At 50.3% G+C, this 27,790-nt stretch overlaps 1 protein-coding gene across 3 annotated transcripts; it reads right to left on the reverse strand.

The window, feature by feature from the left end:
• Positions 1-950: 950 nt before the first annotated feature.
• Positions 951-27,789, reverse strand: LOC147598682 (centrosome-associated protein CEP250-like). Of its 3 annotated transcripts, XM_086761043.1 has the most exons (22): positions 27,673-27,789; positions 26,606-26,662; positions 26,088-26,170; positions 25,379-25,544; positions 24,599-24,705; positions 23,444-23,671; positions 22,767-22,867; positions 22,042-22,333; positions 21,415-21,597; positions 20,774-20,918; positions 20,363-20,509; positions 19,953-20,183; positions 19,190-19,383; positions 17,126-17,253; positions 16,753-16,922; positions 15,769-15,948; positions 14,872-15,006; positions 14,390-14,392; positions 2,872-3,024; positions 2,339-2,446; positions 2,121-2,171; positions 951-1,590 (listed from the first exon to the last, which is right to left on the reverse strand). In XM_086761043.1, the coding sequence occupies exons 1-22, from the start codon at positions 27,787-27,789 to the stop codon at positions 1,309-1,311; spliced, it is 3,261 nt and encodes a 1,086-aa protein (XP_086617169.1). In that variant the 3' UTR covers positions 951-1,308. The 3 variants fall into 3 exon arrangements, with proteins under 3 accessions (XP_086617169.1, XP_086617168.1, XP_086617167.1); XM_086761042.1 differs by lacking the exons at positions 14,390-14,392; positions 14,872-15,006; positions 15,769-15,948; ... (13 more) ...; positions 26,606-26,662; positions 27,673-27,789 and adding exons at positions 3,541-6,045; positions 7,771-7,925; positions 10,287-10,407; positions 10,659-10,786; XM_086761041.1 differs by lacking the exons at positions 14,390-14,392; positions 14,872-15,006; positions 15,769-15,948; ... (13 more) ...; positions 26,606-26,662; positions 27,673-27,789 and adding exons at positions 3,541-6,045; positions 7,771-7,925; positions 10,037-10,401.
• Position 27,790: the final 1 nt, after the last annotated feature.

Raw genomic sequence — 27,790 nt, forward strand, 5'->3', positions numbered from 1 at the left:
AGATCAGGTTGCGCAGAGCCCCGTCCAACCTGGCCTTGAATGTTTCTTCAGATTTAACTATGAGGCTTGGAGCACCCTGTTGTGGCACAGAGACATTGAGGGCACATCTGTTTTCCTATCTTCCCTACCTTGAGCAGTCACCAGGTGGCACCAAGTCTGAATGCACATTCAGTGGCCCCTCTGTAGTCAGTGAAAGGACACAGAATGATTTCTCACACCATTTTAGTGTCAACTGGTGGTAACAGAAGGCCTCTTCCCACGTTGATCTGTAGGAGCAGAACCCTCCTTGTGTACCTGCCTCTGCAAGACAGTAGTTGTAGCTTGGCACATGGCTGTACTGCATGAGATTAGGGACAGGAGCTTTCCTCTGGCTCTTCCTCTCTCTCACCTACTTCAGTACCTCCTGAAGGTACAGCCCTGAGAAGGGCCTGGGGGTGCTGGTGGACGAGAAGCTGAACATGAGCCAGCAACACACACTTGCAGCCCAGAAAGCCAACCACATCCTGGGCTGCATCCCCAGCAGCGTGGCCAGCAGGTCGAGGGAGGGGATTCTGCCCCTCTGCTCCGCTCTGGTGAGACCCCTTCTGTAGCACTGCATGCAGCTCCGGAGCCCCCAATATCAGAAGGACTTGGAGCTGTTGGAGAGGATCCAGAGGAGGCCACACAGATGATGAGAGGGCTGGAGCAGCTCTGCTGTGAGGCCAGGCTGAGAGAGCTGGGGCTGTTCAGCCTGGAGAAGAGAAGGCTCTGGGGACACCTTATAGTGGCCTTCTAATACCTATCAAGTAAAGTGGATGAAATGGAGAAAGCAACGATCTCTGACCAGGAGAAGCTGAACTTTTATAAAAGACACAAATGAAGAGCTCTGTCCAGAGAAAGCGCACCTAGAGCAGCTGCTGAAGCGAGTGGAGGAGCAACTGGCCATCATTGCAAGGAGATTTCTGCTCAGAGACTGCAGTGTTTTGAATAAGTAAGTGTATTAAAGAAAATAAAAGCAGAGAAAATCTTTTTATATAGTACAGAAACTGAGAGGAACACTCTAATGTGGAAGGCCGTGTGGAGACTGACAAGGTGTGCTATGATGGAGTGCTTCGGAAAAGCAAGAAGTTTTTACCTGGTCATCAGGTCCATCTGCTTTTCCAGGCCTGTGACAGACCCCATCCACAAAAGCCAGCACCAGTTTTGTCCCACCAGTGCTGAGGAGCTTGCAGGGAGCACTGTGCTCTGAACTTCTGTCTTACTTTGGGACTCATGCCTTGAACCAAGGCTACTACAGCAGGTCGCCACCTTTTGCTGAACACTGCTACCTCAGGTCCTCATTACTACTGGATCTGGCTCTTGAACCAACGGCTGTCTCTCAGGAGACTGATGGTCCAGAGATACTAATGCCAAGGTACGGCTCAGAGACCGATCCAGCTTCCAGGTCTCTGCTTCCAGGACAGCAGCTTTGGGCTCCCTCACTACAGCTGCCAAGGAGCAAGACAGCTCTTGGTGAAGGTGTGACAGCTCCTGGTTGGTCTTGGCACAGCGCTCAATATAATCCCGCTTGTATTTCCGTTCTTGTGCCAGCTGCGTCTGCAGAAGGGACACCTGGAAGAGGCAAGAGGCTGAGCTCAGACAAGCCCACGCTGTCAGGACCAGCCGTAGCCCCGCGGTACCAGCTGTCGGGGCAGACGCACCCTCTAACTCCAGCCCTGACAAAGACTTGGTCCTGCTGGTGGGGGAAGTAAGAGGTTCCCAGCATCTCTGACTCAGTCCCCTACTGGGACGTACTGGTGCAAGCTCCACCGTTACGGGAGCCCAGGGCAAACAGAACGAGTCAACAAGATGAGCCAGACTCAACATCCTGAGAGGACTCCCTCTCTCCCAGCAAGTTCCAGTTTCCTCAGTTTCCTCCAAGCCCTCTCCCACCCTGCTGGACCTTCAGGCAAGTCAGAGAGCAGACCCAGGTGAATGAAGTTGTTTGGCTGTGGCCAACAGCTGCGTCTGGCTGGATATTTCCCCTGCCTGCTGTGCTCCCTTCCCCACAGCCACACAAAGCTCGGGCTGTAGCATGGTGCAGAGCTGGGCCCCTCAGTACAGCCCCAGCAGCTTGTGACAAGAGCTTTCCTCCTCCTCACCTGGTTCTGCAGCTCAGCTAACCGACCACTGCCACGCACGGGAGACTCCTCCTGTGAAGAAAACACAAGCATTTCTCTTTGGTCTCCAGCTTGGCCAGGGCCACGGTCGAGACTGGGCTGCTATCAGGTCTGTACCGGGGGGCTGCTGCCACTGGGTTTTGCCATCGTTGCGCTGTGTGGCCAGAGCCTCCTCCCACCAAGTAAGATTCTGTTCTCACCTGTCTAGCAGCAGGCACCTTGTGCTGGTCAGAGAGAGAAGATCCGCACGCATCTGGTGGCGACCGACCCCTACAACGTCTCCTCAGTCTCCTCCGTTCACGTTCCACCTGCACGTTGGACAGGAGAAAGGGTCACAGAAACCTGCCCCCACACAAGGAGCAAAAGGACCTCAGCTCATCGTGGCAAGGAGATTTCTGCTCAGAGACTGTGAATTGCACCAGAGAACGGCAAGGGCAAACAGCACTCGAAGGGGACTATGGCAGAGAAAGAGCCAGAGGAAACGGTTCCTGAGACAAGAGCGTCAAACGTGTGGGTATGGGGACGCTGGGGCAGGAAGGGCGGTAGCGGAGTGAATGCGCAGTTGAGAAGGCAGTGGGGTGCCAGAAGAGAGAGAAAACACAAAAGCGGGCACCCAGAGGGCAAAGTGGGAGAGGGAGGAAACAAGCAGCGGACTCCAAAGGGCCGTCTGTGGCAACGTGTTGTGTTCCAGAGGCGCGTGAGGCTTTGCAGAGGCAGGGAAAGCCTGTTTTACCTGCTCAAGAGTCCTCCCCAGCTCAGCATTCAGTTGCTGCAGCTCCGTCTTCTCAACTTCCAGCCTTGCAACTGCTCGCTGCAGACCTTCCAGCCGCTGCGACAGGAGTCTCTTCTCCGAGAGCCACGACAGCTGCTCCCCCTCTGCAATGGCCTGCGGGGATTCAGAGAGGAGATTATGGGAGCTGCTGCCACATACGCTGGAAAAGCTCTGCCTCAGAAACCTCAGTCTCTGAAAGCCTCCTCTAAGCACCATCAGTGTAGCCGCTGTTCAGCCACCGCTATCGAGTGCTGCTCAGTTTAGTACCTGAGTCTGGTCACCTGTGCCCCTTCCTTTCCATGCCAAATCCTAACCACCACACGTTGGCTCAGCTTGCCGAGAGAGAGGAGAACCAATTACCCACCCCCAACTTTGTGGACTGCAGTTAATGTTAACAGCAAGCTCCGTAGTTCGTTCAGGAGCTCTGGGCTTGACAGAAAACGTGCCGGCAGGTGAATGGTCTCTGGGCGGAGCTGCACAGACAGGCAAGCCTGCTGCCGGCAGCCATGCTTTCGCTGGCCGAGCAGGTCAGCTGTTTCTGGGAATAGATCTTCCCGTATCTTTATGGGCAACGCCCTTAGAATCCTTTCTAGACATCTGAGTTGACTGATGAGCAGTCACGCTGCCTACCTGATGATGGAACCGGTCCTTGTCCCTCTCCGAAACCATGCGCTGCAGGACGGCTACCTCTTCCCTCAGAGTCCCATTGGCCGCTTCGCTCTCGGTAAGGGCAAGAGTCAGTGCTTGTGCCTTCTCCTTCCATTCCATTTCTCCGCTTTCACTCCGCTTCCAAACAGCAATCACACGCTCCAGTTCTTCCCCCTTTGCTCTCCGCTCCTCTGCCAGTTGTTGGCTTAGCTCCTTCTGCCTTTGCAAGAGACTGTCTCTCTCCTGGAGAACTCTCCTCTTCTCTGCTTCCTCCTCCTGCCAGTTTTGGAGCTTCTGGATTTGTTTCCGTAGTGCGTCCTCTCCATCTTTCCATCGCAAACCTGATGTCAATTGCTTCAGGAGTTCACTCTGCCTTCTACGCTCTCCTTCTCTCCCTCTCAGAGTCTTCTCCAAATACCGGACTCTGTCTCTCTGCTGCTTGATCTCTTCATCCTTCTCTGTCACAGTCTGCCGGACATGCTGGAGCTCTTCCCAAAGACCTCTCATTTCCTCTTCTAACTCTTTCAGCTCCCCTTCAGCCTCCGTCACTCGTCCCCTCTCATGCAAGGCTTCTTCCAGCAGCTTCTCCTGCTCTCTGGGATGTCCAAGCTCTTCATTCTTCTCGCTTAGCCTAAGCTGGAGATTCTGCAAGGTCTTCAGTTCTTCTTCTTGGCGCTGCAGTTTTTGCAGAAGGCTTTCCCTGTCTTCATCTCTCTTCCTCACCGCTTCCTCAAGCACATTCACTCGCTGCTGGCATGATGTTAGGGCTGCTTCCCTGCTTTCGCCACAAAGCTGCAACATGTTCATTTGCTCTGCCTGCTTGAGGAGCTCCAAATGCTTCTCCTTCAAGGTCTGGCTCATTCTGGCTAGATCCTGCTCTAGACTCTTGGCCTGCTTGCTTTCCAGCTCCTTCTGCTCTCGAAGGTCCTGGACACGCTCCTGCAAAGACACTATCTCTTCATCTCGAGCTTCTAGGGAAGATTCAGCGCATTCTAGTTTTTGCAGTATGGCTTTAGTCTGCATCGCTGCCTCCTCCTTCTGCTGTTGAAGCTTAGAGATGGCCTCCTCCAGATCCCCGATCTGGACTTCTCTTTCTTTCACAATCCGTCTTGCTGCTTGAAGATTTGCTTGCTCAGCTTCATGCTTTTCCTCCTTTGCCTTGCATGCCTCGCATTGCTTCCTAAGGGATAACATTTCCTGCTCTTTTTCCTTTAGTGCCGCTTCAAGATGATGCACAATTTCCTTCTGCTGTTCAGAGTCTTCTTGTTCTTTTAGCAAGGTCTCAATCAGTTCCTTCTGAGATTCAATTGTTAAATCCTTCCGTTTCAGCACTGCCGAAGAGTATTCTAAGTCTCTGCGCAAGACGGCCAGCTCTTCCTCTGTCTTTTCCTCATAGCTCCTTGCTTGTTGCTCTTGGCTGTCTAGGAGCCTGTCCTTTTCTTTTACGGTTTCTAAGGTCTGCTCCAGTTGGTCACGGACAGTCCTTAACTGCATTTCCATGACTTCTTCAGCTTCCTGGATTTCGTTTTGTTGTGACTCAAGCTCTTGTTCTTTCTCAGATAAACAAAGTGTCATCTTTTCTGCTTTATCACGAAGGTCTTGCAGATACCCCTCTTGCTGTCCCTTGTATTGCTCCAAGAGTCTTAACTGATCCCTTTGAGAATCACACTCCCTCTCTCTGTCCTTAAGAGCTGCTTGCAGGTGTTCAAGTCTTGCGTCTTCTCTCTCCATTTCCTGTTCTTGGATCTGCTGAGTCAGAGACGTAAGTTCTAAGTTTTTGTCCTTCAAGTTTCCTTTCATGTGATCAAGATCGACCTGCAGATTTCTTACTTCGGATGCACCGTGTTGCTCTAGAATCATTATTTCTTCCTCCTTGAGTTTGATCTCCTGGTCTCTCTCCTCCAGCTCTTTGCTCATCCTGCTGACAGCACTCCTCTGCATTTCTCTCTGCTTCTCCAGCTCCTGGATCTGTTCTTGCTGAGATCTGATCTGCTGGTCTCTCTCTTCCAGCTCTTTCCTCATGTTGCTTACAGCAATCCTTTGCTTTTCTTGCTGCTTCTCCAGCTCCTGGATCTGTTCTTGCTGGGCTGCCATCTCCTGCTTTTTCTCTCTCATGTCCTTAATAACCTGATCGAGGGTAGTTTGATGCATTTCTTTCTGCTCTTCCAGCACTCTCATCTGTTCCTTGCACAACTTCATTTCTGCCTCCCTCTCTGACAGGAGGGCAGTCACCTGAGTGAGAGACTCCTGCAAAGCTTTTCCCCCTACTGCCTCTTTCTGGAGCACTTGGATTTTCTCCCACTGCGTTTCCACTTCCTCATTTTTCATTTTTAAGACAAACAATGTACTTTGGAGTTCTTGTTCAAGGCAGTGATTCATCTCTGTTACCGTATTTGCTCGGGTTTCAGAGGCTGTGACTGATTCCTGAAGAAGTTTGAGCTCCCATACCAGTTTTTGCTTAAGTGCTTGCAGTCTGTCCCGTTCATGCTGCAAAACGTGGAGGAAAAAACATTCAGTAATTCCATCAATATATGTTTGCTTTTCCTACATGATTTGACCTCCTGCTCCAGTGGCAGTCAAGGGCTGAAGTCTGAGCTTTTTGTAGAAAATTCAAGCTATTCATTTGGTTTCCCTTTTCCATGGAAAATTTCTGCTTCACTCAAAAAAGATTTGAGAACTGTACTGTATTTATCACAGTCTGTCCATAACTCAGTTTTGGAGTCATTGTAAAGGAGCAGTGGGAAAATACTGATTGTGTAAAAACTGCTGCACTGGCTCATATGTCTAGGCTTGTATCCTGTAAGTAACGGTGCCTATAAGTGCACACCCAGGGAAGAAAGCCTGAGAGTGGGGTACACTTATGTGGTACCTCCCCGACCACCAGCACTGCTCCAGCTCGTGAGACCTTTCACGGTCTCCTCCTGACCCCATGTAGACCTGCTGTATTTACAACACCCTTTGTCAAGGAGTCCAAGAGGTCTGCTCTGCTCTAAGTGGACCACCTCCTGTCATTTTCTTGCAGCATGGGTCTCTCTTCATCAGACGGCTCTTGTTCATCTCTTGGAAAAGAGAGTGAACAAGCACTGCTCTCTCCTTCCCTGTCTCTCAGGATGTTGTAGACCTGTCCTGTGCCATCCTTTAGGCTGCGGACTTCTCAGCTTACTCTGCCACTCCCATCTTCCTTTTTGCCCTTCTCCTCTTCTATTTGGGGAGGAGCTGCCAGAACTGCAGCCAGGATTTAAAGTCCAGACTAAGCATGATTTAGGCAGTGGCATGATGATGTTCTTTCTATTAGGAGGGGAAAGAGAACAACATTTGAATTCCTTTTTTTTTTTTTTCTGAGGACCACCCCAACATTTCATTTTATCCTCTAGAACCCCACTGTCCCCTCTTAAAGGGGTTACGGTCAGATCACAGTCTGTAATTCTGTTTTTCAAGACAGGACTAGTTTTCTTTTCCCCTTGCAGACATACCTATTTCGTTAGATCAGTACTTTTTTTTTTTTTCCCCTCAAGTTTCTTTATTTCCTCCCCACTGTCTGCCCCTCAGATGGGCAATGTTGAACAGTTTTCTATTATTAGCAAACTTTGCCTTCTCACCCCTTTTTCCAGACCCAGATATTTAGAAATCTAAACATGGATTTGGACACAAATAATTGCCCAAAGTATGCAACGTAAATAGGGACATGTTTGAAAATTACTTTGACTTAAGCTTCAAGGGCAGAAATCTTTATAATTGAGGAAAATAAACACCCTGAATCATAACTGAGCTTTATGTAACTACAGCATCTTTTTCTAATTATTCAGAATAATGCAGTTGGAAAAGTTAAACCAAAAAACTACCACTGGCATAAATAATATTCTTTTGCTCTTGTAGTGGTCTGTGGTCTCTCCACATACTCTGTGATACCGGTCATGTTAACGATCCCTCCTTTCTGGACTGTCACCCAAGGTGATGGCCCTGCTAATTCAGCTACACGGCCTGGCAGGAAAGCAGAAGTCTGGGAAACAAGGAATGATGAGTGGAAGGAAGGAGAAAAATGAGGGCAACTTGGTCAGCATTTGCGTACTCTGTATCTTTTCAGATTTGTACAGGTCCTGTACACCACCACGCAAAATCAGCTCTCCACTGGAAAAAGTTGCTCCTTAGAATTATTAACCGATGGCCAAAAAATACATAAGAATGGCCCTTTAGGGCATCTGCCAGCCTCACCAGGACATCCGTTCTTTGCTTCTCAGTGCTCTGAAGTCTGCTTTCCAAAGATGTCACCTCCTGACGTAGAGTCATAGCCTCCTCCTTTAGAGCAGTGGTCTCTTCCTGCAAGGTGGCTTGTAGAGAGTTCTTCTGGTGTTCTGCCACCTGTGTCTCTGCAACAGTAATGGTGAAGGAGAAGGTGAAAAGCAAAGCAAAACCCAACTGATCTGCATCCTACAGAGAAAACACCATTTTCTCATCTGCCTGTCTCTCTGTTTTCCAGGCTCTGCAGAAAGGAGCAGAGTGGCACAGTGAGCATCGAGGCATACGAGCTTGGAACACTGACCACACGATTAATGCATGAAGAGTGGGTGGCTCTTCCAAGACTCATCTATCAAGGAACAAAGAAAGCTGTGGGTATAAGGATTCTCACGCAAATCTTTCCCCATCATAGGTAATTTGACTCCAGGCCAATCACTTTATTTCACAAATATGACAGCCTAAGTGAGTCGCCTTTAAGCACTCCCTGCTAGGCAGCATGGCAGCAATCTCCCTTTGAGCTGGGACACCTCTCAACGTTGCTCCTCAAGCAGAGAGACCTTTTACCAGTGGCACATCTTTGGTACGTGACCGACATCGCGCATAACCCTGTAGTATGAGAACTTTGATTTTGCCATGGCAACTCTGTCTGCATGCTGAATTGATGCTAATGAAACACTATATAAATGTTGCATATATAATCCTTTAGACATAAACCGCTGACTAAGTCTGGATCCAGCTGCACCTAGACTGCTCTCTGAGAAGGAGTTTAGAAAGCAAGGGGGTCCACTCTGAACTTTGTGACTCAACATGGGGAAGTCCTCCTTACCCTCTGCATCTCCGGTCTCTCTATGAATCATTCTAACTTGAGTGTAATGCAATTTTCCTTTGTATGTTTTCCCATGCAGTAATTAATAGAGTGAACCTTGCCACTGAACTTTGTTAAGTCACACTTGTATAACATCATATTAAAACCCCTTTTACTAACACTTTTGACAGCGGTTCTTCAAGCGATCTGAATCACCCACTCGCGGCAGTCACTCACAGAAGCGGGAAAAACTGACATCGGTGAAACAAGGACAGAGTCAGTAGGTAAGAGTCAGATCCAGTGCCCTAAAGGAAAAGGAAGAAGCAGCAAATGTGAAGACTGACTATGACACAGTTAAACTGACCAGGAAGGCTTAACAGACTGCAGAGAAAAGAGCAGACATCAATGTCACGCTTGAAGATGCACTTTGAGGTATTAGTCCAAAAGAATGCTGGGGAATGTGTTGTGCTCTGGCAGAAAAAAGAAGAAAGGAAATGTTCGGTGATACTAGGACAACAGCAAGGCAAGAACAATTGAGCATCACACTGGTACTGAGATTTGAAGCAAGAAGGACTACACATAGACAGGAATTAAAACTAAACCTATAGACTAAACTAATAAACAGGAACTGAAGAGGGAAAGAAGTGACCAGTGGGACAAACAGCATCCATTCAATGGCAGAACTTAAAGTATATAAGCTGTTATCATATGTAATGTATGTAGTAAAAACTACAATGTTCCAGAAAAAGCAATGATCTAAGGCCTGGAAAAAACTCTCCTGTAAAGAGTCTGAAAAGTGATCAACAGTTCCATCTCAGAGAGGGAACATGAAGAAATACTGAGCAGGTAAAGGCACTACAGGAGCAGGGGACAGCCTGAGGGGAGGCAATGAACAATGCCCACACCTCCCTGTTCCTGTAGTCTGAAACAAGGAAAACAAGACAATGAGATGAAAAAGCAATTCTGATGTGGAGAGTGGGAAAACAATGACAGAGAAAGGAGCAGGGATACTTGTCCAGCTATGATATAGAGAGGTCAATAGCCCTGGAGCCTCTGGGATGGCCTGGAGAGGAAGAGATGACTAGTTAGATGTGAAAACCAGTTATAGATAAACTTCATGTCAGTGTGTTGCCAAAGGCGTAAGAAAGAAGCGGCTAGGGAAGTAAGAAATTGTTTGCTATGGCTGTGAGCCTAGAAACCGAATCAATATCAGCAAGAAAACAGGTAAGAAGGATGCAAAAGCAGAAGGTACCAGAGAACTAGGAAAAGCAACAGAAGAAAGGATGCAATAACACAGCAGTTTAAACACGGAACTAATGCTCTGTGAATCTGCCATGTAAGAGAAAAAGGGAGTCGATAAAGAGAAGTCTTTCTCCAGGCTGGTTGATTTAAAGAGCACACAGAGAAGTACGCTGTGAGGCATCAAGCTATATCTACTTAGCAGTGACAAGTGACCCGAGAGGCACCACCTCTGCACACGTATCACCAGTCGCACAGCTAGATGCACTGCCAGCCACTGGATCTTTCTCTACAAAAAGCTTTCACTGGTAGTTCTATAAGTCAGTCTCATCCTTGTTTTTTTTTCCTCCTCCCATCTCCGGGCACTGCACTTTTCCTCTGTGTGGTATCAGAAATCCCCGCTGGTAAGACAGGATGGGGTCAGTGGGTTGGAAAGGAGAAGCTGTACCTTCCTGGCTATGAGCCAACTGTTTCTGCAGCTCTTGATTGTGGGCACTGAAATGGTCCCTCTCAGCTTGCCTCTCGCTCAGTTCCAGCTCCAAGTCCTGTATCTTCTTGCTTGCATCATTCTGGAAGAGGTAAGAAGAGAAGTTATCACCTCACAGAGTCACTGCTGGAGGAGGCACTAAGGCAGAAACAGCCAAGGTGGGAGGGGGCATTTGGACAGTAATGGGAGATGCGATCATGATTCTCCTTTCTCCCCGTGGAAGCAAGGCAACCTAGCCTACAGGAACTTACACCCATTCTGGCTTTGGCACTCTGCTTGTCAGTGCAGCCCTGCAGAGGGACAGGATTTCTGAGCGCACTAGAGGCACATTACCAGATCTTGCTGAGTCTGCTTCAGGTGCTGACGCAGGTCTTCTAGGGCTGCTGCCACTCTGTCCACTGTGAGCTCTGCAGGGAGGTCCCTGGCCTGAGAAACATTTAGGCCCCAGACATGATCCTGTTCTGAAGAGAGAAACCATTCTGTTTCAAGCTTTGATTGAAGGGTCTCCAACAAACAAGACCTCTTTATACACAGGAGAAGGTGGTAGTGCCTTTGACATCGTCCTAGAGCTCACATTACAGCAAGACATGTGTCACAGGTTAAACATTATTTTGTTGACCACTACAGTCAGTGCTGCCCCAAGGAAGAATGTGACTTGACATGACTTGAGCCCTATTTCATTTTGATACTGGTCCTTCCTCCACATACAAACACGGACTTGTCTCTCTGCTGGGATGTCAGGCTTTCAAGACTTCCCAAGGCTTGAGTCAGCCTAAACTGAAGGGATGAGTCTATCATATTGGGATTACAAAGAACCACCCCTCCTGCCATCTGCTCTCCTGTACGTGCTCTATAGATTTGTCAACCCAGCTTCCCACACTTGCCTGATCTCCAGGTGACTGAGTCTTTGCTGTCACAGATCATGCGGTGGAGAACCAAGTGCAGTTTGTCCAGCTGGGACTGGGCTTCACAGCGGGCACTGTTAGCCTGCTGACACTCCGTGGCCAATGCCTTTGCTCTGTTCTCTGTGCTGCAAAGCCTCAAACGCAGTTCGGACGTCTCGGCCTCCAGCACATGCAAAGAGTCCCTCAAGCACCGTTTGCCCGCTCGGGAGTCCTCCAGATCCTGTAGCAGCTGTTTCTCTCGAGTTGCCAGGCCAGCCTCCTTCTCCTGCAGTGACTGTACCTGTAACACAGATGCACAGAGCCTCAGGGACAGTGCTGCTACCAAGGCAGCAGAGCACGAAGCAGAGGAAGGAATGAAGGAGAAATTCCTTCAAGCAAAAAAAAGACTGGAAACAGAAGGCACAAAGTCAAGGATTCAAACTGAGCAAAAGAAGCTAGAAACAGGTATCTGGAGGCTGAGGGGCCAAAAGGAAGTTTCCCTGTCCCCAAAGGAATGGTCCAACTGTCAGGCTTTCATGCTTTCCAACCTCAGAAATGAAGCTCTGTGTGTGTGTGAGCATGTGTGAGAGAAAGGGTGAGAGGGGTGGCTGCAGATCAAGCATCCCTGCTTGAGAGAGTGGGGCTGCCAGGGACGCTTGGGAGTACAAGAGGAGACAATCAGCATCCTTTATGGTGCATCTCCAAAACGCCAGACGAATTGGCTGAGATGGAAGTACCTTGCACAGACTGCAGTAACCACTTCTGTTTCACCATATTGCTCAGTGCCCAAACTGAGGCAGAAACACCATCTGGGGACAACACTTGTAACAGAGATACTGAGAAGCTCCAAAGGAATCTTCTGTTTCTCCTCAGAGATTCAATGCCATGAATCATGATAAAACAGGGAAAAACATAGGCAGAACAGAGCAGATCCAGCCTTGACCTAAATGTGCAAAGTCTCTGGGCAGAATACAGGAGTGTATGTTGTCGGGAGGGGAAACAAGTTGGGGCCTACAAGCTGAAGGTGGTATTTATGTCCCTGGAGAAGAGGATGCTAGTGCATAGGTCACCTGGTTGTTGAGCTCTTGTATTTCTCTTCTGTGGTCTGAATGGAGCTGCTGGGCCTCATGAAAAGCAGAAAGAAGCTGAGACATCTCACTGTGCTGGGCAAGGTTCTTTTCTTCCAGGGTTCTGAGGCTCAGTTCCTTCTCTTCCAGAGACAGAGTCAGCCTGAAAGAGAGAGCGTGCAACTCATTACTACATGATATAACATTTAATAAACCCTTAGGACTTCCACCGCCAAGTGGAAAGTCGCTTTGTCTGCTGTTTGTCTAAACAACTAGGCTGCTTGTTCAGTCCTAAGCCAGGTAGGCAGTTACACCCAAGCACGTGCCCACTGTGCTTACTTCCTCAGAAGAAAGGTGAATTACTGGCTAAATACCACACCTTTTTCAAGAGGGGAATGTATATAGCAACATAACAAAGTCTTGAAATTAGGACATTAGGGAACAGGAAAGTTCTTTTGACTAACGAGACTCCAAGGGAAAAGTTTTGTCAGGAATGAAGAGACATTTTCTTCCTGTAGCTTGTACATCCTGGTAGGAACAGCAGCAACTGACAGCAAGGTGATCTTTGGGGGAGTTTTGTCCAGCACCCATATTGCTTTCAGCTAGAGAAAGGAAGGCCAATAGAAGTGGTAATGGAGGCTTGGAGGAAATACTCAGATCCTTATATAAAATGCAGGATTTCTCAGAGGGGAAGCAAGAGTGCACTGTCTTTTCTTTCTGTTCTTCAATGAAGATCTCTGTTGAAGACTGGCAGAACTTTACCAGGTGAAGTAGCCTACCTACCCTTTCTCTTCTTTCTTGAACTCCTTGGACAGTCAGTAACATCCGTAACTGTTGAGGCTAAGAGGGACCCTGCTCGAGCCTCTCCAGACACCTGTTGGGATGTTTTCGAGGAACGAAGAAACAGATAGCAATAAGAAACATTCTCTTTTCTTGGGTGCCTCAGAGGGGAATCTTACTTCAAAGACAAGATTTTAAGATGGCTTCTGCCAATCAAAGCTCCCAAATGTTTGAAGTTTACTGGCAGAGCTGACAGATTGATTTCACTCATTACACTGCAGCTCATACTGCCTCCTTTGGTGTGTTTCAGGTTTGCAACCCCTGAAAGTTTCAGTATTAACATGCTGACCTAACAGAACCCCTCCTTTTAAGGAAAGGACTACTCCAAAAGCCACTGTCTTCAGAAAAACTGTAATTGAAGGATTAGAAGAAAAGAAAATTAAACACAACATCAAGAGAATGAAACATATCTGCGTGAATAGTTCAGAACTCCACTTTTCAGGAAATGCTGCCAGAACCACTTGTATGTGCAAAGATCTGAAAGAGGGAATGCATTAAACAGTATGGAGGGTCTCACAGGCTTTCATTTACCTGGCTTTTTCACTCTCAAGGACCTTCAACGAAGCCTGAAGGTCTGTGTTACGACGCTCCACTTCTTCCCAACGACTCCTTTCCCCCTCCAAGGACTGCAGACACACTTGCAGCTCCTTGTTCTGATGTTCTACCTCCTCCCATTGACTCCTCTTCTCCTCCAGGATCTTCTGGAGGTGCACAACCTCCAGCACCTTCTGCCTTGACAGTTCCTGTGCCTCACTCAGATCTTGCTCAGCTTTGCGGCCAATAATTCGCTGGGAATCTTCAGAGGCTGCCAGCTGAGCTGTCAACTCTTCCACCTCAAGTAAAACGCAACAAAGCAGTCAAAGATGCAGTTTGTCCCTGTCAACCATATCATCTACTGTGACAAAAGGGAAAGAACAACTTGAAATGTCACCCTCTCACGAGAGCACCAGAGTCACAATAGATACAGCTGACTTGCTGAAAAATCTAGAGTGGATCACCGTGCTCATCTGAAAAACCACCTTAAACCACAAGACCAGCAGAAATCCATTCTGACGACTGCTGGCAAACAAGGAAAAGGACCAGCCCGTCTGTCCAGGGCAGCAGCTGAGATTCAGCTGACCAGTAAGTCTCCTTCAGAGCAGCTGAGATGGAGACCACAGTGCCATGGCCACCAGCGGGACTACCCCATCAGCCTGCTGCTCTGCAACGCAAAGGCAAGAAGGGCAGAGAGCCCCTGTCTGATGGATGGAGCTGCTCTTGCTGTTTCAGTCACCTGCTTTTGTAGAGCACCCCTCTGCTGAAGAAGGATATTCACTTCCTCTTTGACGGTTTTGATCTCTTCCTTGTGCCTGTTCTCCTCTGCCTTGATCGTTCTCCGAGTTTCCCGCAGCTCTGCCTGCAGCTTTTCTGTGATGTTCTGTAAACACAAACGGAGAGCAAGTTACTGGGACCTGCCATCAGCTCCAGCTTTTTCCTTTCTGTCTCAAAATCACATTCATTCAGCCACTTCTTTCTGCTTTTCTACCCAGCTCTGCTTCCATTGGAAGCCTTCCTTCCTGCTGCTGGTCTCTGGAGCTTACCAGGCTCTGTGCTTTCCACGCCTACAGCAGTCCTTGCATCCTCAGTCACAGCGCTTGGTTTTTTTTCTTGTTGCTGCCCTTCACTCTGTAACCTGGCTTCTCTCAGTCTCCCTCTCAGCTTATGCCCAGGTGCCAACTGCCTCTTCTTTCAATCTGCCCTACTAGTGGGACTTACCTGCCCCTGCTCTCGCTGCTCTTCCACCTCTTGCCTGAGCTGCTCTCGCTGCTGGCAGGCTTCTCTGAGCTCTCCCTCAGTCTGGAGTAGCGTCTCTAACAAAGCATCCTTCTCACGCTGCTTTTCTAGCAGCAGCTGCACAGAAATAAAGACAAAACAGGGTTAAATTTCCCCTACAAGATTGGTGCGGAAAGTTTCAAAGACTGACAGGCTTGCTGTCCTGTCATTTCAAGACCCGTAGACACAGGTAGGGGTCCTGCCGTCCCTAGCCCGTCTGCATAAAGAGGACTGCGGGTAGGACACAAGGAGGACTCTCGGTGTATGACAGGGTTGCTTTGGCACAGGAAATCTGGGCACAAAATACCTGACCAGCAACAGCCCAGAAGACACTTCTGTTTCACTACTTAGAAATATTTCGGAGGAGTGTTTAAAAAATGTTTTCTTTTCTCAACAATACTGACACCCCAACCCATACCATGAAATACAAAAAACTCATCCTTGTGGAGATTCAGACCTAAAACCTTTGGACTTAAATTCAGTTCAGGCTATATACACCTATCAGTAAACATATCTGTTACATCCTTAATAACCTGACTGAGGGTACAAAAAGCATCTGAAGAGGACCGTTAAGAAAACAGTGAACCTACTCTGAGGTCAATCTTAAAAATACCAACCCACAACAGCAGCACAAAAGTCCAAAATGAAAGGTGACATCTCTGCTTGGCTTCGTATGAGAGGTCTCTTGTTCCTAGAACCAAAGATTCCACCTCACCTTGAACCTAACCAAATTCAGTGCAGAAAACACAAAGGGCAGCTCCACACAGCCTGCTATCCAGCCATCTCCCGCAGCTCCAGCCTCGCAAAAACCCACACAAATTCTCCTTCCACGCTCTTTACCTCTTGCATGGCATTTTCAACTCTGCTTACTTCCTCTTCTTGTTGAGCTTGCAGGGTAGCAATTTTCTGCTCCATATCAACCAGCTGCTTCTCGTGCTCCCTTTCTGCCTCTGCCTTCTCCTTTGCCCATTGCTGCAGCATCTCCTGCAGCTTGGAACGGTGCCCTTCCCGCTCGCTTGCCTGATGAGGGCAGGAAAAGACTTTGAGATGCAGTCCCAGCCCAGCTCCTCAAAAACCATCTGAAGCTTCATCCCTCCCACACAGCCCCACCTCAACAGTGCACACTCCTGCCTTTGTGCCCTCCAGAACTCACGGCCTGTCAAGGAACTGCAAAGGAGGCTCAGCAGGTGGAAGAAAAGGAGCTGTTCCCTTCCCCTCTCTGATGCCTGCCTCTTTCCCTAGCACCTCTCGCCTCAGGAATTCTCTCTGCTCTCCCAGGCTCTGTTTTCAAAGCTCACCTCCCTTTTCATCGATGACAAGGCGCAGGTGGCCTGCAGGGTGAGAAAGCGCCCAGTACCCCCATGCCCTGCTCACAAGACAGGCCACCAGCTGAAGTCCCAGGAAGAACAAGGGACCTGTTCCGTATGCGTCAAGCCCAAAGAGAATCCCTCTGTCACCCGGGAAAGGACAGAAAGCAGGGAACAAAGCTCCTGTGACGGCAGTTGGCAGGCCTGCCCCTTCATGGCAGAGGGGAGTCTGCCAAGATCCTGCCCCTGTGCTGCCCTGCTTTGGCTGGGGACCACCCAGCCTTCTCCTGAACTCGTCTTAACGCCCAACACCGAATCTGTGGCTGCGTTTCCTGTCCCCGCACAGTCCTGGGGGTCTTCACGTGCCTTCAGGTAGGAGCCACTGGCTCTGCTGCCTGGCCTGGCGACGTGTGGCCTGTGGCAGATGACTGCTGCCATTTCCCATGCCCAGGCTGCTGTTCTCCTCCAGCCAGCCCACAAAGCTGCCTGGAAGAATGCAAAGCATCTTGTTCCCTACCAGGTCTTGCAGCAGCTTCTTTACTTCCACGTCATGGTCCGTTTGCCAAAGTTTGAGCGTACTGTTGTACTGCTGCTCTGCCTCCAAGAGCTGTTGGGCCATGGTGTCCCGTTCCTGCTTCATGCGAGACCTCTCTGCTTCCAGCTCACACTGAAGGCACTTCACTTCCCCTGCAAACACCACAAAAGGCAAGACTCAGTCTACATAAACACTGTTCGGACTTTACTGACGTTTAAGCCATTTCTATTTCAGTGTAGGAGGGATGTTTCTCCAGCTCCTTCACTCCTCAGAAGCACTGCGGACAGAGAGCTCTTCTCACAGCACCTTCCCTGGGCAGGGGGATCACCAGAAACAAAGCGCATGAAGCTGTCACCTTGGGTCACCTCCTTGGCCTGCGTGACTGCGTGAACTTGGGTTTCCAGCTGACTCCTGGCGATCTCCAGCTCAAATATGTGCTGCTGAGCCTCAAACAGGCTGCACTCCAGGGTCTCCTTCACTGAGCTGCAAGTTGTGAATACGCAGAGGAATGACTTTCTTGCTCCTGACGCCCACAGGCACTCATTCCAAGTCATTCAAGATCATAGATCCTTACATCTGAGTACAGAAACTGAGTTGCATGGAAACTTGTATACAGAAAGCATGTTTTTACGATTTAAAATAGCAATGCAGGCCCCTCCGAGGGAACGTCCAGGCTTTCTTTATGACCCAGCCTGGCACACAAAGCCCAGCCCCATTTGGTCTCAGCAGGCAAATCTTAAATTGCTGTTGTGTGATCTATGGCACGCGGGTAGCTGTGCCCACAAAGTCTGTGCCAGCAAGCAGAAGCCCAGGCTCTGCTCACAGCCCTTATCTCATCAGCACTTCCCAGTTGCTCTGCAGCGGGGCAGAAGAAGAGTATTTCCCTGCCTGACTCGTGACTTTTCAATGATGTTCGTAGTGTACGGACAGGTAGGTCGTTTTCCAGACTCCCTGTGTCCAAGAGGGACTAAAGAAATCCATCAGATGATACAGAAAAACGGCATGCTCGTAGCAGCATTTGTAAGAAACTGTAACTAGATTTTACCTGAACCACACCTATCCATTTCTAACGTGGTAGGCCGTAGCCCTAACGACTTCTCACTCTTGCAAAGGGAAGCTGTGGGACTGCAGATGCAACCTGGTACATCCACAGACCTCAACCATTTCAACATTTAATGTACTGCCAATCTCTGTTCTCATGACAGCTTCTAGATGGAATAGATATGATCAAATATTAAGAGTCCTCCACTTCCCCTGTGCTCTGATAAGACCTGGCCAGTCCCGTCAGTTTCAGAGGCGTTGGGAGGGAGTGAAGAGCTGTTTCCAGATAGCTCAAAATTCAAAATGCGTCGTCTTCCACCTTGCACCTTTGGCTGCACTCTCCCCTGGAAGCCGGAGCAGCAATAAAAGTTGTGGACAAGAACTACAACCCAACAATTGACAAAACAACTCAGCTGGATCAAATAAGAGAAGCAGCAGCAGCTCTCAAGAAACACAGAGTCACAATGGTGTTTATCAGCCTTGCTACCAACACGCTCTGGGGTGGTAAAGCGTACAAGTCAAGAAGCTTGACAAACAATCTCTACAACATCATTTGCAGAGCTCTGCAAGTGCAGGAGTCTTCCAAAACGAGGAGGACAAACATCTCAATACTTTTTTTCCCTTGTTTTAAAAGCAGATCTTGCCACATTTGACCTTAGAAACCCAACACAGGAGAAGCAAAGAATCCTTTTCCTTCCCTGTGTAACTATTCCATGACCTCTGCCTCACAAGAGCACAGGGTGAGGAGTACAGGCCCCACACATCAGTGATGGGCAAGAATTCCCAAAGACTGGCGAGAATTCCAAAGAGCTCTCCCTGCTGCTGGTGTAACCAGCTCTAGGTCCTGCCCCATACTTAACAAGAGTCACCTTTGAAACAGAAGGCCCTCAAGATGTTCAGCATGAGCCTCCAACTTCACCCCACACAGCAGTGTCCTGCTCACAACGTCCACACGGAACAGCCCTGAATTCTGAAGATGCCACGTCAAACTCCTCGATAAGGAAAGATCTCTGTTCCAGTGCACAGAACAAGACACCAGAACCAGGGAGAACCCTCAGGTTTCACTCAACGTCTGCACGGTGTAATTATTACTGAGTGCAGAGCCAGGCTGGCTTGCTTTGGACTTCACACAGGAATGTGAAAGAGGGCACAAACATGAGCCCAAGGCTCAGGAGAGCTCTGTTAGCTGTAGCTCTCAGGAAAAATAACTTTCAAATCATGGTATACTTTTTTTTTTCCCCCTCAAGATTTTCTGTCCATGGAAGGTGAAACCACCTGAAAAGCACAGAGGATGCAATAACTCCTCCTGTGATGATGACCACTTTGTAATGACAGACATCAAATAATGCCCTGCCTAGGGTCTCCTCCCTGCCCTTACCTGGCCTCTGCCAGCTGCTCTGAAAGGCCTTGTCTGTCCCGCTCCAGGGCTGCCAGTCGCACCTCTAGGGCAGCCTTCTCATGCACCAGCAACTCCTTCTCTTTGGTCACCGTGGCCAGCGCGTGCCCTTGGCGAGAGGACTCCTGGCGCAACTGCTCCAGATCACTGCTGGCCAACTCTTGCTGGCGGTAAACCTGAAAGCGCGACAAAATACCGTTCCAGTCCTTGCCGCAAAGTTGCGTGTATGTCATAAAACAGAAATCCAACAATTTCAAGCTGCCATTCCCATTCTTAGCAGCACAAGACCGCAGACATTGGCTTGCGGCTTCGTCCCGCTCTCGAGGCCCAAACAAGGGCAGTTTTGAAAGTTGCAGACTTCACAACAAAAAGCATAAATAGAAACATGCAGCTCCAGTTTTTGCCTCAGCAAAAGGATTCAGAGCTACACAGTTTGTTTCTTTTGCCACAAGTGAGAGCAGGAGGCCCACTCAGATTCATCAACACCACAGTCGTCTCTTTGCAGCTTATCCAAAGCCAAAAAAGAGGCCAACACAGGCGGATTAAAAGAATCTGTAGCAGTAGAGGCCAGCTCAGAGAACTGCAGAATATCTCCGCCAGCCATCAACGCGTTTCCAAAAAGAAGTAAACAAAGCCTGCTGACCTCCAGCACTACCAAGTGTCTCTGACAAAAACACTGCAGAATCCAACAGCTTCACTGAGCCAAGCAAATGCCCACCCAGAAGCACCAGGTTTTTGGTCTCACCTGGCTGAGTTTCTCCTGAGTTTCTGCCTTCTCCTCTGCCAGCATCCCCAGCTCTAGCTGCAGCCCCTCCTGCTGCTCCTCTGCTTCCTTCAGCAGCTGCTCCAGGTGGGCTTTTTCTGCACAGAGCTCTTCATCTCTTCTTTTACACAAGTTCAGCTGCTCCTGGTCAGAGATCTTTCCTCTCTCCATCTCCTCCACTTTGCCCAAGAGAACTTCATTCTCTTGCTCCAGCTACACTCACAGAAGCACAGAGGAAATAAAATACAGTCAGATTGACTGTGGAGAAGGTTTGGCTTGGACAGAAAAAGGAACATCTCCATATTCAGTCCTATTGTCTGAAGGCAAGAAGTCTGAGAACAAGCAGCAGCTGGAGACGAACACCTGGCAAGATCTTTGGCCACTCTGCTCACCTGCAGCACCAGTTTGTTCAGCTGCACTTTATCCAGTGCAAGAGCTTCGTTGACAGTGCTCATGTTCGCTGTTGCAACACGCAGATCGGCCATTTCAGCTCTCAGCTTATTCTGAGTGCCTGTCAACTCTGCTACTGCCTGCTCTGCCTGAAGAGACAAAAGAACAACACGAAAACAAATGCTCCAGACCCCCTTTTGTGTCTCTGACATGCTCCCAGTTCAGCGTTCCCCATAGGCTCGTGGAGTCTGACTCCTCCAAAGAGCCTGCGTGGTCTGATCACCATTTCCCAAGAACCACCGCAGCATTTTCCTCGTCTTCTGAGCCACAAACAGCATCTGCAGCATCTGTGGTGGTCTTGCTGTCACAACTCCCTCTCCCAGCAGTGCTGCCTAGGCAGGAGGTGACCATACCTTCTCCAGTGCCACGGTAAGCTCGTGCTTCTCTTGCTTCAGCAGATCCCTCTGAAGGTGCGATTCCTCCAGTGTCTCTCTCGCGACTACCAGCTCACTCTGTAATAAGGAATGCTTTCCCTCGAGTGCCACTAAGTCCTTCAGTCTATGAGAAGGGGAAAGACAAACAAGTTCTTAATGTAAAAACATTCTCATTTCCAAAACCAAGAGTACACACAATGTCCCAGAGACAGCAGTCTGAATGATTTCCAACAGCTTTCTATTTACACCCAAAGAATGCTGGAATTTCCTGACTAGAGCTGCATCACTCTTTGTCAGTGATGCAGGCGAAACACTCATCACCAAGAACGTAAACCTTCCCGAAATCGCAGGATGTTTCCGAACAGTTCCGGTACTCTCAACTTAACAGCTTCCTGCCTGTTAGTTCTCTCTGGTCGGGTTGGGAAGGATTTTTTTCAAGGCCCATAAAGAAAGCATAAGGAGGCAGCTATGCTGTACGTCTGCTGGCAGCCAGACCCGCCCACGCCCTCCCTTCACCCTTCTATGCTACAAATAACGAGCAGCCAAACTCATTTGTTTATGGTGGGCCTCCTAAAGCCCAGCAACGCCCACCCCAGCCCAGAGAAAGCTCTAACGCTCACAGGAGCTCCTGGTCGCGACGTGCCCTCTCCATCGCCTCTTGCTGCTCCACCTTTTCCCCCTGGGCTGAATCTTCCTTCAGCCGCAGTTCAGCGTTACTTTGACGCAGACGCGAGGCTTCTTGCTCCGCTACTTCAAGCTGTTGCTGGAGCTCTTCCCTGGTTTTCTCGAGGTTTGCACAGTCACTGCAGAGACAAGGCTCAGTTAGAAGAATGAAGAGGCCTGAGGAGTCACAGAGCCCATTTTCATCATTCCAGGAGGGAGTTGTGGGGAGCACGGTAAGGAAGAACTTGCTCTTCCCCTCACAAGGTAACTGAAGAGGGAAAGAGAAAGGAAGGCAGGCTTTTGCCTTCATTCAGTGAGAAGCAGTGGCTGGGAAAGGGCCCCAAAGAACAGAATGCAGAGAAGCAGCATGTGGTGAGGGAGGCATCTCTGGAAAATCGCTCTAAATCTCCAAGACAGCCTTAGGATTCACAGGAGAGCACGAAAAGCAGTGGCCGAAGGATGCTGAGGGGCCAAACAGAGGCACACGTGGTAGGGCAGGTGAATTCTTTGCTCCTAACACCTCTGAACTCCCCGAACTGGAAGCAGATTGCCTCTAGAACGCAGGAGGAGGGGGAAACACTCACCTGCTGAGCGCCTCTACCAGAGACTGCAGGTGCTGCTGGTGGCTGCTGGCCATCTTGCATTCCTCCTCCAGTTGCTCAAGCCTTTGCTGCAGCTTCCTGCACTTCTCCTCCTCCTCTCTGCGCTGCTGCTGCAGGAAATTGATGGAGTCCTGCCTGGCAGAAAGCTCTTCTTTTAGCGCCTGCAAGGAATGGGCAGGGAAAGAGCACAAACAAGCAATAAGGGGCAGGGAAGATCGCTCCACATCGCTGCGAGGAGAAGCAAGCAGAGAGACAGCTCCCCTGAAGGCAAAACCTGTGATGTGGAGGTGGAGATCAAGGAGAGAAAAGCAGTAGAGCCTCAGCCCTGCTGATTCCAGTACAGCCCTTCCCAGATCTACGCAATTGCTCTTTGCTAACACTGGGACCAGAAAGACCCACAGCTGGTTTTTGCACACTGCCAAGAAGCTGTCAGTTCCAAGGAACTTTGGTCCCTAGAGACTCACAGCCACAGGCACAGCATTGGTGCAGCCCCCTGAGGAAGACACCTGAGCTGTCTGCAGCTCCCCTGCCACTGCCTGCCCCTGGGCTGACTCCACAGGTGCCAAAGACACAGGGAATGGTTTGGCAATGTGCCTGGTGCTCCCAGACAGTTCGCATCATTACCATTCCTTCCTTGAGGAAGCCACACCTCTCTGTGCCAAGGCTGGAGAGCAAACACCAGGCTATCTCCCAGACAGAGGCAAAACATACTAGAATCTCCAGGGCGTCCGTCAGTGCTTTCATGGTCTTCTCCTTCTCCTCGTTCTGCTTCTGAGACTGTGCAAGCAAGGCTGAGAGCTCCATCACCCTGTGAAGAGAAGGTCCACGTGCTATTCCAAAAGCATTGCACACCATCACCTGTTAAAGAGCTAAGCATCTCCCAGAAGCACAGCAGAGAAAATACAGCAAATGCAGCGTTCATCTCTACAGGTTATTATGCTTCATGCTGCAGAACGGCACTTCTTGCCCCAAAGGCCTTCTGTGCTCTGTCTTGTGAGGAACTGTCAGTACAGCGGTGCTCCACTGCTCATGATGGTCCTGGGCACATTCCTCCCAACTCCCGTTAGCACAGTCCCAGGTATCAAAAGGGCTGTGTAAGAGACAGAGCTCTCTTGATGCTGGTCTCAGCTTCTCACCAAGAATCAGTTAACAGCAAAAGCACTGCAATACACAATCTCTTTTCCAGCCTTGTCTTACTTGGAAGAGCTTCTGGCAGTCAGAGGGGTTTTTCCAGCCCTTCTGTCGAAGGCAAGAGTTTGGCCGGGGACAGAAACAAGGCTGTGCCGAACGGGTGCGCTTTCAACGTGAACGCAGCCCATCTGTGAATCCAAGAAGCAGCCACAAAAGACCACGTTGGCAATAGCAAAGTGGAAAACACCTTTACCTGTCCTGAAGCTCCTTCTTCTCCAGGTCCTCCTCGACTTGCAAGCACGTCACCTCCCAAGTCTGCTGGCTTCTTTCCTGTCCCACTTGCTGCTGCGCCTGATCCTTCCGGACAGGTCTACCCAGAGTGACGGCCTCGCAGAGCTGTACGCCGGAGCTTATGCGGGAGCAGTTGACAAGTATAGACCCAGAAAGCCTCATTTGCTCTGCCTTCAGCTCTGACAAATCTCTGAAGAAGAAGAAAGCAAGAGCTGATGTGCACACCACCGTCTTTATCAGGTGACTCACTTCTGAAGCACAGAATTGCGCAACAGTAAAAGCTGTCAGGAAAGATGACATCTTGGTTGGGGAGGAATCGTTCATCTGACCCTTGGGGATCAGGACACATCTTGGCAGGTGAGCCATGGGTCTGTTTGATGGTTGAGGAATGACTCTATTTTCTCCTCAGAGAGAGGAACAAATGTATGGCACAGCCAGAAGGCTTCAAGGACTCTTATTAATCATTGCTCTTGCTGTATCTTATTCACGTACTCTAATTCTCACCAAGAGGTGTAAGGAACTTTACCAAGGTGCCCCGCTTTTATACGTAGGGCATCAGCCTTCCGCGACCTCTTGTTATCAGCACGTGGACTGCTAAGAGGCTCGTGACAATACCTACACAATGAACAGCTCAGGCCTAGAATGTTGTAACAAAAAAGCCCAGATCACACAAGAGTGAACGGGGAGGTGGGACATACATATCTCTAGATATATTCACGAACGACCTTTCCAACAGGAGCAGTGGGAAAAGAAAGCCAGTAAGGCAGATTTTAATGACTTTAGAAGAGGGACCACTACATACTGCACGCACAGCTTTGGTGAGTCTCTCCCGATGGGTGCACACATGCCTGTGCCTGTGTCACTGTGCCCAACCATCACCATGGTCAAGTTCACCTGGTCAGGGCCCCTGCACCACTCCCAGCCCGAGCCCCTCAGTTTTGTCTGAAAACCAGCATCTGAAAATAGCCTGACGCACGCTTAACGGCATTGCTCCAGACTGCCAAAGAGCCATCCCATCTTTAGCTGCAACTAAAGGAACATCAAGGCTGCTCCAAAATCAGGTGTGAAGGGAAGCTGCGTGCTTTCCACAAGAGATCCACCCATAACTTCTACTCACCGGTCAGTGGCAGTCTTCATTGCCAGGAAGTGACGGCGGAAGGTCACCACCTGGCCCCACAGGCTGAGTAGACGGTTCTGTTCACCTCTTAAGTAGCTGTCATAAAGCTAAACGTGCAAAGACAAAAAGAAACGCCAATTCAGCGTGGGCTGTCAGTGTCCAAGTCTTTCAGCTAGGAGGGAGTACGACCATCGTCACCAGGTCTCCTTTCATAACAATTCCCACAGGGGCATCAAGGACTGGAGAGGCACCACAGCAGCATCCTCGGTAAAGCTGCCACCTTGCTGCCTGGAAGGCAACATCCACGCTTCTCCTGCAGGACTGGCTAGCAGCAAAGCACACTGATGAGATTTCATCTCATCTTGCAGAGCTGTCTAACAGTCTTGGTGGAGGAAGACGAAGACAAGCCCGTCCAAGCCCAGTGTCAGATTTGCTTCTAGCAGGGCGCTGGTAAGTGAGGCCTGTCTTGTTCTTCTGCTGGCTACTGTGAATCTGAAAACACACAGATCTCTCTGGTCTCCAGTGCTGTAGATGGAGATTCAGGAAATATTAAAAAGACAAGCATTCCTGTGTGACTGCCCTACAGCATGCAACAACAGCAAGCATTTGTCTTTAAGACCGGGCAGTACGGTCACAGCTGGTAGGCTGTGACTCCACTGGCTGACACTCTTCCCTCCCACACTCCTGTATTCTGCTCCTCAACACCAAGACATCCTCAACAGGGCCATGACTTTCACAGAGCAAGATCTCTGTGCCAGAAACCAAATGCATTCTCCTTACCTCACGTTCATTGCGCCATTCCCTCGCCTTCATTTCCAGCTCCTCCCGGGCCCTCATCCAATCCGCCGTCAGTTTTCCAACATCTTCTTTGAGGGCTGAATTAACCTCACTGGCTTTATCGAGGTCCTCCCGCAGCAGAGCGTTCACTTCTGCCAGCTTCTCACACCTTGGAAAGGGAGAACCAGCAAGGAGTCACTGAACAAGTTCTACGCACAAGCAGCAGCCCCGGGATTTTCCAACTCCTTCAACCCTGACTTTGGTGTCAAACTGAGAGGTGGTGAAAGTGCTTTCTAGGATCTCTCTGTGACAGCAAACTCTTTTGCTTCTCCTTGCTTTGAGCCTACAATTTCCATCTACAATTTCAGTTTCCCTTTCCCCTTCAACTTTGATGATGCCCACGGTTAACGTCTTGCATCCTCTACATGCTGATCATTGGATGCATCACCTTTCTCTAGCACTGTCCAGATTTGCTCACCTCCTGAATCATTGAGTAATTTAGGCTGGAAAGGGACCTTTGGAGGGCACCTGGAACAACCTCCTGCTCAAACCAGAGCAGCACACAGCACCAGAACACACTGTGGACCTTTCTCCTTTCAAAGGCGCTTGCCCATCCACCTCCCTTGGGCCGACCAGGTTGCACGGACAGGTTTTCCCTCACTGCCAGGAGCATCCAGGATACCCAGTAGGAGGGAACACTTCTTCCTTGTACCTTTGCTGCTCCTCTTCCAACTGAAGCAGCGCTTTCTCCAGGCCGTGGTCTTCTCTGGCTTCCCACCTGCCTGCAAGGGATCCCTGAAGAAGAAAGGAAAAGTGCAGTCAAATTCCTGCGTTTCCTAGGTTTCCTTTAGCCGCGAAGCAGAAAGAAAAGCACCGAGCCAGCTCTGTATGTTGAACGGCAGCGTTCCTGCCTTCCAAAATGCTGTGTTTCAAGTGATTCATTTTCAGAGACAGCCAGGCAACGTAGCAGGCAGTACAGCCCTCTCCCGACACCTCGGACTGATGTCACTGATGGAGAGGAAACTGCAGATCAAACATTACTCCATTCTGGCTGCTGTCAGAAGGGCTCTGGCTGGGCAAAAGCCTGAGGGGCAAACTTAGAGCAGGGCCTCCTGCAAGCCTCAGGCGGCCAAATCTTGTTTTCCTCGGTCCCTGCTTTGGGGAGCTGCTTTTTGGGGGCCTTAGCCAGCACCAGAGGGACTCTCTGCAGTTTGCAAGCTGCACACTCACCCCTGCTGCTTCCAGCTGCTGCTCCAACTCTTGACACCGAGTCCGGTACTTCAGTACCTAGATAGATACACAGAAAGAAGATGAGTGAAGGTAGCTTGTAAGAGACTGGGCTCTTCCTGCATGAGCCTTTCTCTAAGTGTTTAGGGACCAAGCACAGTACATTTCACAATGCTGCTGATAAAGACAACAAGAAGTCGTTTCTCTACAGGGGTGCTTCCCTTTACCTCCTAGTAAGAAAACTGAGAAAGGGTTTATTTTCCAGGTAGTGCTATCTGTTTATCCTAAGACAGTGATGGCCAGGCAAATGACGAGGCTGTGCCCGGCCTATGGCCACTATGTGCCCCAAAGCAGTACTTTGGATGGGCTAAAAGTGCTGCGGGTCCCTGGAGTCTGAGAAACGAGTTTTCAAAATTTCTTTTCAGTATGGAGCAAGTGAAGGCCCAGAGTCCTGCTGAGCCGCGGCAGAAGGCAGATTTCTGTTCAGCCGCAGCAGACAAGTGCGGGCAGGAGGAGCAGGACGGTCTCCCAGCAGCACCCTGAGCACCCTCGGGCCCTGGACCGGGCAGGGAAGGGCCTGCCCCGAGCCTCCGCCCAGGCCTGGTCCCCCCCCGCGGCTGCCAGCGCTCCTGCGCCCCGGGGCGAAGCAGGCCAGAGCCGGGGGCCTCCGCCAGAAAGCGCCTCTAGACGGGACAGCCCCTGCTGAGGCGGGCAGGGGAAGGCGCTGGCGAGGCGGGCGTGTGGAGCGCAGGGCGGAAGAGCCCCGGCCAGAGGCTCGGGGCGGGTGGGGTGAAAGTGGCAGCGGGAGGCGGACAGCAGGCCTGGGCGGGCCGGGCGGAGCAGGGCGGGTCCCGGGGCCTCCCCCGAGCTGCGGGCTCGGCGCCGTCCTGCCCGCGGCAGAGGCGGAGGCAGCGACGGGGAGGGCTCGGGTGGGGGTCCCCGCGCGTTCGCCTCCCGCGTTCGCCCCCCGCGTTCGCCCCCCGAGCTCTCCGGCGCCGAGTCCCCTCTGAGCGCGGCGCGGAGAAGGGCGGCCCCGGCAGCGCAGCCCCGGCAGCTCCCCCGCTACTCACCTTCGCCTGCAGCTTCCGCAGCAGCACCGCTTGCCGGTGCCGCGCCTCCTGCGAGCTCTGCTGCCGGCGCTGCAGAAAGGCCTGGCTCCACGCCGCCTCCTCGGCCCCCGCCGCCATG

This window comes from Chlamydotis macqueenii, chromosome 16 (assembly GCF_036417535.1).
Source record: "Chlamydotis macqueenii isolate bChlMac1 chromosome 16, bChlMac1.mat, whole genome shotgun sequence".
NCBI lineage: Eukaryota > Metazoa > Chordata > Aves > Otidiformes > Otididae > Chlamydotis > Chlamydotis macqueenii.